The 9,580-nt window shown below is 39.1% G+C and overlaps 1 protein-coding gene across 1 annotated transcript; it reads right to left on the bottom strand.

The window, feature by feature from the left end:
* Positions 1 to 100: 100 nt before the first annotated feature.
* On the bottom strand, positions 101 to 6,160 carry SiaT (beta-galactoside-a-2,6-sialyltransferase). Its single transcript, XM_022832926.2, has 6 exons — positions 5,255 to 6,160; positions 4,802 to 4,902; positions 4,479 to 4,687; positions 4,123 to 4,325; positions 3,592 to 3,766; positions 101 to 2,998 (listed from the first exon to the last, which is right to left on the bottom strand). Exons 1-6 carry the CDS (start codon positions 5,459 to 5,461, stop codon positions 2,739 to 2,741), a joined length of 1,155 nt encoding a protein of 384 aa, XP_022688661.1. The 5' UTR covers positions 5,462 to 6,160; the 3' UTR covers positions 101 to 2,738.
* Between the last annotated feature and the right edge of the window lie 3,420 nt (positions 6,161 to 9,580).

Genomic DNA, 9,580 nt, shown 5'->3' with positions numbered 1-9,580 from the left:
TTACAATAAAATACTCACCCAATGAATGGTAAAAGGCCACAAGAACTTTTGAAAGCACAAACAATCGCCCGAAATGATGTCAAGAACAAAAACATTTAAATTAACATATGAATACACGTATTTCATGAGTTGAACTTTATTCACGAGTGAGAGGAAGTTGAACTTAATGACATTGTAATAGAAATTGTATTTTAATGTAGCGCCATTTTCTGTTCCTGACCAAAAAATATCAAATATCTTGACGATAGCTCTGTGAATCCAAAGCCGACCCTACACCATCAACGACCAACTGTACGATGTCCTTTTGGAACGACCAACCCGATGTCGCTCGGATATACTAACGGCAAAAGATGCAGAAGGCCAAATCAAAAAAGGTAATCAACAGCCTGTCTACGTTGAGCTTTACCGATTTTGATTACCGTAACGTAAACTCCGAATATTTACTTTTTATTTAGCGAAATTTTACCTTTCAATTATTATTACTGCTGCGACCAATCTTCAACAAAATCAAAATCATCATCCCGTCTGAGAACTTTACCGAATATTTCTTTTTAGCGTAGGGTGGTCAAGAAGCAATAATCCTGTACGACATATAGGTTAGCTTGATGAATGACGAAAATCAGTTGGGACGCCATTGAAGCTTGCCGCTAATAATTATTGGACCATGCCTAGAAAAACGATCATGGAAATTTTTTATATTTGGAAACATAACAGTATTCGAAAGGGAGCATATTAATGGCAACATAAAAACTAATATTAGACAAATTATCGAATCAAGCAGACGACATAAATCGTTTTCGGTTGAATAATAGGTTGACAATGATTAAGTGTACTACTGTGTAACAGATGTGCGTTCCAGCCGTAGTAGTTCGTATCATTTCCATGCTGTTTTGTCACTATAGTTTTGTCGTTACCGTGCGTAAAAACCTACGTATATAGCATACTCTGAATGTTTTGTCCGGTATCGACGTCAGCCATTCCATCCGACCACAACGCGCTCCTAAAATTAGGACGTAAATACGTTGCCCACTATGCTACCACTGACATAACGTAACCCTAAAGAAGCGATCACAGCAGGACATTAGTGTTGTTTACTATTAGTAACTTTTTGGCGTTGCGAGCCTATCCCAAAGGAGGAATATATGAAAACAAGTAGGCCGACTAGCTTTTAACAAGATCGTGTATTGTTCTTCCTCCCGGAACTGCAACAATACGATACATCTCGTAAGAACATTTATAAGAGCTACGTTGATTCGAACAAGTTACCATTAGAGTCGAATGAAAAATACTGCCTTTTTTTTTCTCTCTAGCAGTCATATATTTTTCCATACACCGTTGGCAAGGTCAATGTTCGTCATATGGATATACCATGTTTTAGATATATAGGTGGACTGAGTCTTCTTTTTCAATGTATGCCCAGATATAAGATCTTGCAGATATCCACGATGTAAGGTAATTGCTAGAGAAAAGGAAAGTACTGAAGACTGGCTGAGTACTGAGTACTGAGTGGATTACGGCCGATATTGTAAACTCTGCGCGGGGCCCAATGGCCCTTGCTATGCAGTCGTATACACGACAAATGGTTTCGTTGCGATCTTCCCTCAAGTATGCGGCCAACTAATTTATACGAGGGGTTAGCTGTTTTATGATCAAGCCTTGGCTACTGTGAGTACTTTTCGATTTCCAGAAACACGCGAACTTTACGGATATATTTTATACACGACTATTTTCCATTACCTACTTACCAAGGCATCTGTTAGGATGCCATTCTTTATTATGCTCTGGGTTTTTTATTTCTTTTTAGAAGCTGCGCGGACCCCTTTTACTCTGGCCACGAGAAGGTTAAACCTATTTTTGTATCCATTATCCCTTGTATTATGCAATAATATTAGCTGAGCCTAAGTGCATGGTCGAAAATAGTAGGTAACAAGCAACGGTCGAGGCTGCAATAACAAATGGTTTGTCTATCTAAATGGATTTGTCTCTATAAAGAACCTTATCTATAGGATTACCATCTAGAGTGTAGTTGCTATTTCAGACTATAGTAGACGCTGATATGCATGCGAGTATGGCTGAACTGGATAATTTAGCAGGATTTCGGAACAATTTCCCGTTAATCTCCAATTTTGCGATCGTTTAATGGGTCCGTGCGCCACACGGTGTATTATATACCGATATAAACATTAGATCTGTTCAAAAATATTTAGAGAAAGACTGCATCTCTATCCTATTGTTTGTTGTTTCATTTAATCACAATGATGCTGCGTAGCGGTGCCTGAGCGAACGCACCAAGGTTTTGCTCAGCCAGAGTATCTTTATATAATGTATCTCATTAGGTGAATAATAGTTTGAAAGATCTCGTTCGCCATCTTCTCCGACCATATATACATGTGATAGTGACTTAAAAAAAAAAAACAGCTCAATATGTTGTATACTTTCAGATTGTGCTATCAAATCTAACAACTTTTAATAGTAAGGTATAATCTAGCGTATTGCTTGTGATTGATTTTGACAGGGGCTTTAAGCAAAATGCTGACCAGACCTGCGGCGGACATTTCGGCTCTTGTTTAGTCTAGCACGAGACCTACTTGGGTCTAATAATTTACATATATTATTTGCTACCGCTGGAATCGATAATGGACAGGAAAGCAGGCCTAGTATTCAAGAAGGCAAGTCCGGAAGTATATGTATATATATTTACATAATGCAATACAACGGCCTGCCGAGCGTAAATGGCTTTACTTTTTTTTCTTCTGATATGACACACAAACGGTGTCTCGACTGAAGCTAACTCGGCCTTTCTCAAAAATATCATGGTTATTGTTGGTTGTCAGGTTGAGTACGAGCATTTTCTCTGCTGCCAGCGGATGCCAAACCCCAGTTGTACACCCCAGATCTTCTTGCTCCGCATAGTAATGGCATCGTTTTGTGAGCCGTATTGACGGAATGTACTCATAGAAGTTCACATATTTACATCGTCGGACCATGTATGCAAGTCCTGAAAAAAATAATACACAAAAAAAAAACTGTCATAATATATGATCGTATAATTGTCCTTTTCCGTTATCCTATTACTGCTTGCTGATGATGTTACTATATCCAAAGATGAAGTATACGCCCCGATTTTAGGTTTCATTATTATGCTTTATTGTACGATAGGAATTACTGCACGCGTAAAATTTACAATATAGTATCTTTTTTAATTTACAATAGGAGTGGCAATTGTGTCAACTTATGTATGTAAATGGCATATGTAAATCCACGGTGCAAACTCGAAATTGTGGCACTGGTCCTTGTTTGGTGCTATTTCAAATTAGTACAAATATTAATCAGTTCGCAGCGACGAACTCGTATAATTTCGAATTCTCACAAATGTCTAATAATGCCGGTAGTTAATTGTCACGATGATTAACTACTGTATTATGTCAAAGTTAACATGACTCAAGCACAACTTCTAAACACTGCTAACCGATGGTTTTATGTGTGATCACCTACTGCTATTTGATTCATATGATAGGTAGCAATATCTTGTTATCCTAAAATTATTCTAGTTAACTAGACACGAAGTTTCTCTCTAATAAGTTTACTTGCCTATAAGTCCGCTTGAGGGTGGATTCTTTACCACTGGAAGCGGTGAGTTGTCATTGATGAAATCCCAGATTTGCCAGAGGGAACGGGGATCCACGAGAAGTAGCTCTTCGTCAGGCAATATTTGGCGCCGCAGAAAATACAATGAAAATAGGTCGTGCTCCGGCCTTTCAACCCACTGAAGGAAAATTTCGTTTAGTCTGCTCAGTTGTCTTTAATGGAAAAGATAGCAGATTTACACAAAACGCTTTAATGTGCGCTACGATCGTTGTACCAACACGTGGTTAGGTTGAAGTAAAACTATGAATCAAAGCTTCCCTCAAGCACCCAATCCGTACTTCAAGAATTAGCGTGGACAGTTACACTCACAATTAAAAATGCGCTATGAGGTATCGTTTAGCTTCATGTCTGGCTGGCACGAAGGCAGAAAAAAAAAACATTTTTAGAAAGGTAACCTCCTACCAGGATCAGATGCATGGTCACTTGACGAAGCTATTGTTGTGCAATGCAATTTTTAATAGGAATAGTAATAACCTTGTCGAGTTGCTGCTGATAGCCGCTGGGATCCCACACCAGCAGCGTGATATTTCGATACAGCGGCGAGTCAAAAAACTCGAATTCAGGTTTGGTTACAACTTGTGAATTGATGACTCGGTGGGTGGTCCGAGATCCGACATCTTCAGCAAAAAATCCTCCGGCTGGTGCGTTGTTAAATCGAAGGACCACGTCGTGGGCATCTAAATCACAAACAGAAGATAATTTTTTCTATCTATTGCTGCAGCAAGACGGGGGCATCATTTAATTCGTCTCGTTCCATATTAGTCCATATATCGGTCTCGTTGAGTCGATTATACCAGGAACAAAAACTAATTGCGTTGATAAGTCCTTACCAATTTCCCTTCCTAGATGCGATTTGAGTATAGATCCAGCGCTGCTAACTATGGCACAGGTGTTAAAAGCTTGCGGAGTCGTCAGTGGAAAATAGAGGTCAGAGCCTTGAGCACGGAATGGTTCGTCTCCGCGCCGGAACACTTTTACTTCCGGGAGTTTGCATAAGGCGGAGGGACCCGGAAGGTGCGCAGGTCTAAGGCTGTTTTTCCTGCATAGACAAAACGTGTTAACTATTTCTTTCAACATATTTTCAAAGATGCTTTTTCGAAATAAGTCTCAGTCTACATATATAGTTTATCATAGGATATTTTTGCTCCTTTACCTGATAGGAACTCGATATCGATTTCCCTTTGTTGCTTCATCGGCTGCATTTTTATCCAGCTGAACCCTCCTGAATTGAATTATTAACTGTTGTCGGTACACCTTAAACGAAGGTAAACACAACCAAGTTTGCAATCGAATATCGAGCTTTTTTCCTTTATGTCACTACTCTATATTTCGTGTGACGGCACGCTGAACTTATATTGAGAACTTATCATCTGCGAGTCGAAAACCAATTTCGGATCGGGAATGTACGTCAACCATACTCGTATATCCTTTTCTATTTCGGACATATATTAGTGCCAGAATGGCTATAGCGCTCTGATTCTTTTGCGTCACTGCGAACTGCACCACCATCATTATTATTACTCCTTATTTACGTTGCACTGAAAAATAGGAACGTTTACAAATTGAAAACGATGGATTACTTCAGTTCCATATCCCTGTGGATTACCTGTAGCCTATCCTGTATCGAATGCGTCCTTTTGGGATCGTTCGAGGCGGGCCACGAAAACATAGGCCGTGGCGGGCGTGAGGCACGTGAAGTGTCCGGCCGTCGGTTGAGGAACGATCGCCATAATAGTGCACTGTAGCCAAAAATGCCAAGAAATGTTAACAGTATAAATGTCCATAGGAAGGTGGCAAACGCGCACTTATTCATCTGATCGCCGTTTACATTCACGATGTCAGTTTAATAAAAAGCCCAGCGAACAACGATTGCGTATGGTCTTCACCCGGCCGCACAATAATAGAAAGAGACAAATTGTTACGTTTTCCAGGTACCCGATGCATCAAACTATCGCGACACAGTGTAAATGTTAGAGGTTATGAATGAAGAACAAAGGGCAGAGATGCATGAATTATTTGAGTTGCATACGCTTAGCGGAGGCATAACATGTGCTACTCTTTGCTCTCTGTTAAGAGGATGCCAGGGAGCAATGGGCGGAACGGAAGCACCCCCTGGTGGACTTTATGAGAATCCTGAGGGAAGCCGCTCTCATTTCAATAGAAAACCCAAAAACGTTTGATAACTTTTATTCGCGTCAATTTAGTCGTCCGAAGTCGCAGTTTCGCAGAAGATGAACTCGATCCTGCTTAACTTCTACGATCTATTTATTAATCGAAATTATGATTGGTAACTATCGTTTCGTATATATATATATATATATATATATATATACGTTTACAAGGGATCAAGCCAGTTTTCCTATAGCCGTCAAGCTTACCTATTCACTATACCAATGTATTGAAAAAAACTATTACTATTAGAGATAACGTAATCAAACTTCGTGGGGTTCAATTGTGACTGTCTGAGCTGAAAGTTGAGGATAAAAAATAACGTTCTATACACTTTATTTACATCTTTGTTCTTTATTTTATATTTAGATAGTAGATTTTATTTTAAAGCTAAGAAGAGAACATACAGAACAATGATTTTATACGGCCACGAACTTCAGATATTATCTTGAATGACTCTATATTTACGACATTGCTACCATAGATGGCCGTCGATCACTTTGCGCTTCGAAGTTCTTCACTTTGGCAAAATCGAAGTTCTCTCATTCATGCGCCTCTAATAGCTTTGTAAACCATGTATATATACATATATATGGTGTGTTGCGTAAAAAAAACGTTAAGAAAAATTACATGAGGCCGGATACGTTGCTCGTTTTGTTATCGATTACCTTTGTTAATACGATCTTAGCCTACGTAAATTGGAGTTCGCCTGGTTCCGAACTAAGGTCCAAGTATACGGATTTCAGGGTTTAGTGCGTGAGAATCCTGGCCTACATAACGAATTTTTAAAAAGTATATCTATGTATATTAGTCCTAGTAATACGGTAGATAGACAGATTTATCAAATGTTCATATGTAGCACCTTCCGACCGCTTCGCTCACTGTACAATGCATAATGATCCTTTCTAGGAATTATACGGGCTTTACAGAACAAAAAAACCTTATTTCCTGTAGCAAATGGAATAGAATTTCGTATGAGAAAAATGGTTTCGTAAGTACGTTTTGATTAATTATTAGTTTTCTGGCATTAATTTAATTGGCAACTCTATGCTGTGATACCTTTCAGCTCTTTATCGGTACCGAAAAATGGTACCGTCATAACTCAGCGCTTTAAACATACGAGGGCGACGCATATATATGCAAACTAAGCATTAGTTAATCTTAAACGTATTAAGTAAAAACTGCAGAAGAACTCATAAATTTTACCCAAGTTACCAATAAAAAATAAGACACTTGTCACGACTTCTTCTGTTAGATAAACGCGTCAGATTCATATTCACCTCTTAATAAATAATACGAAAATCTGTTTTGTGGAACTTTCACAAACATCTAGCATTTATAGATTACAAAACCTAGCTCTGCCAATATTAGATAGCTGTAAATACAAAAGCTATATTTTTGTCCAATTTCCAAAAGGCAAAAAAAAAAAAATTTTGAATTAAGAGACACAATCAATTTTCAAACGGATCGAGTTGCCGATGGTCCTATTTGTCCGAGAATCTATCTCAACAAGACAGCATCGTCATGACATACAAGGCAGCGACCAGTCTCGTATCAAACTAAATCAAGTTTGCGTGAAAAATCATTCGAAAAAGACCAGCGGCAGAAACTGAAACAAAGATGGAATTGGGCCGCGGGCCAGGGCTGCTTAAAGTAGCTGCTGTTTGGCATGAGCCAATTATAATCTACTATGGAACTGGGAAAAACAAACAAGTTAAACAATATACAGTTTCGTTCGGAAATTCAAAAATCCCATAACACGCACACATATACAAAGGTAGGAATTATGGTATATCGAAGAGTATAAAATCTGAAATCTTTTAGAGCCGGTAAATTTTGTAGAGTTGTAGTATAGTAGCGCCAGCCTCTATATCGCAATTCTCTGAAGTGTTTTTTTTCTCGTCAAAACCCTAAACAAGCAGCTGTATTTGAGAAAAACACCAAACCGCTTCGCTTCACTCACTTGAAAAGGCGGTCATGGCTCCTGTTCGGGTATCTCATAAATAGTGTATATCTTGTAATATGGTCATCCTCGAATAAAGGTACATTTCAATTATAAATCACTCAACTTATTTGCAAGTGTAGAGCGGTTAATTTCGAGCCAGTGTCATATCTTTTGTAGAATCATAGCGGAAACTTCAACAACATCAACTTCATACAGTTAATGTGTTTTTCTATATTTATTCTAAATTAATCGAGGGCAAAGTGATGATTTTTTTTTAAATCATAAACTCATTTTTATAATATTCTATGATTTACTTTTGTGTGAGTGATGTAACGAATTTTATGACTATAGATTTTAGTGTTAGTGGTATACGAGCGTCGAAGAGTACGCTAAGTAAATAACATAACATTATAGATTTGTTGTGACGCATGTTTTACTTTTGAACGTACGCCGGCGTCAGAAACAGTAGAAAACGGTCCTACTGGTTAAATTCAGCGGCGGTATAAACATTAGCAGCACTGTGACCCAATTTACCTTTATATGCACCACAGAAATGTTCCTTGCCTTCTTTGGTAGTTTGTTGTAACGCCAGGATGGCCATCACGGTCTATGTAGCAGCGACAGCCAGATGATGACAACCTCTGAGGCATAGCGTATCTACGTTCTTTCACAGAATGAATATAGAATAACCCGAATATTATGTGCTAATTGTGAATATTGGCATTGACACGTGATAGTTTATATAGTTATTGACTCTCTAAGCAGCCTAACCAGCCATAGCCTTCAATCGTAGACTTTCGCTAACTTTAAGTTCTTAAGCAAGTTTTTGCATCAATGCAGCCTCTCAATATCATTTTTTACGATAATACTGCACACTGTCAGTCGGCCGTCACAGTGGGAAGCATGGAAATGCTCATGTGCGAAAACATCATTAGATGTTTCGACGAAAAACTATTCAACCACCCAGATCTCTTGGAAAGTAAAAATACACTTACATTCGATGAATTTAGTAAAAATTTCGAAAGCGTACTTTAGAGTCAAGCTTATCTTACACACTTGTTTCAAAACGCTTCGCCTGCCACGCCCGTTTCAGCAACGGGCAACAGTAAAGACGTACCTACAGTGACCATCCATGACGTTCGAACGTTCAAGCGGCGACGGCGCATAGGAAGCCTTAGCAAATGCCCACCATTAAACAGGCGGCTTATGCTTACTTGCTGTGCTACTATGGCGTGACGCAGTCTTAGGAAACTTGCGAGATGGCCCAGTGAAGGATCTTGTTGGAAGACGGTTCGTAAACGGAGTCGCGAATTATGAGGTGTCACTGAGTATCTTTGATGCCAAGTATACATAAACTGAGCATCGGAAAACGGCGAAGGTTAGAGATTTGTGTATCAGTATATATTATGTCAAGATCTTGCAGGATTGCAATAAATGCTCGGTCGTACACAAGGTAGCACGATGTCAATGGGTGGGTTTGTCACATGGACAGCTTTTCAGGACATCTTTTCGTAAGGCTATACTATTCTGTGTGTTAATCGAGTATGCAGACTACAAAAGTGTTATTGCTTTCCTTTCGGATAACTAGGCTTCAGGTGTGTGCTGAGTATCAGCGACGTCATCAGTGCCTTAACAGGAAACACAGGCAGGATGAACAAATCGATGTATGCAACATGCAATGACCGAACAGCTGTCTTGCAAACGAAATCAGCTATTTCTCTGGTTCGATTAGTCGTATATACGCCATAGGCTTAAGTTAGCTTCAATGAAGAAGCTATCCCGGTGCGTGCCCTTGGATACGGGTAGCATCCTGGTAGT

This window comes from Varroa jacobsoni, unplaced genomic scaffold, assembly GCF_002532875.2.
Source record: "Varroa jacobsoni isolate VJ856 unplaced genomic scaffold, vjacob_1.0 scaffold_424, whole genome shotgun sequence".
NCBI lineage: Eukaryota > Metazoa > Arthropoda > Arachnida > Mesostigmata > Varroidae > Varroa > Varroa jacobsoni.
Note: the sequence above shows the minus strand (reverse complement) of the source record. Positions and strands in the feature narration are given on the sequence as shown.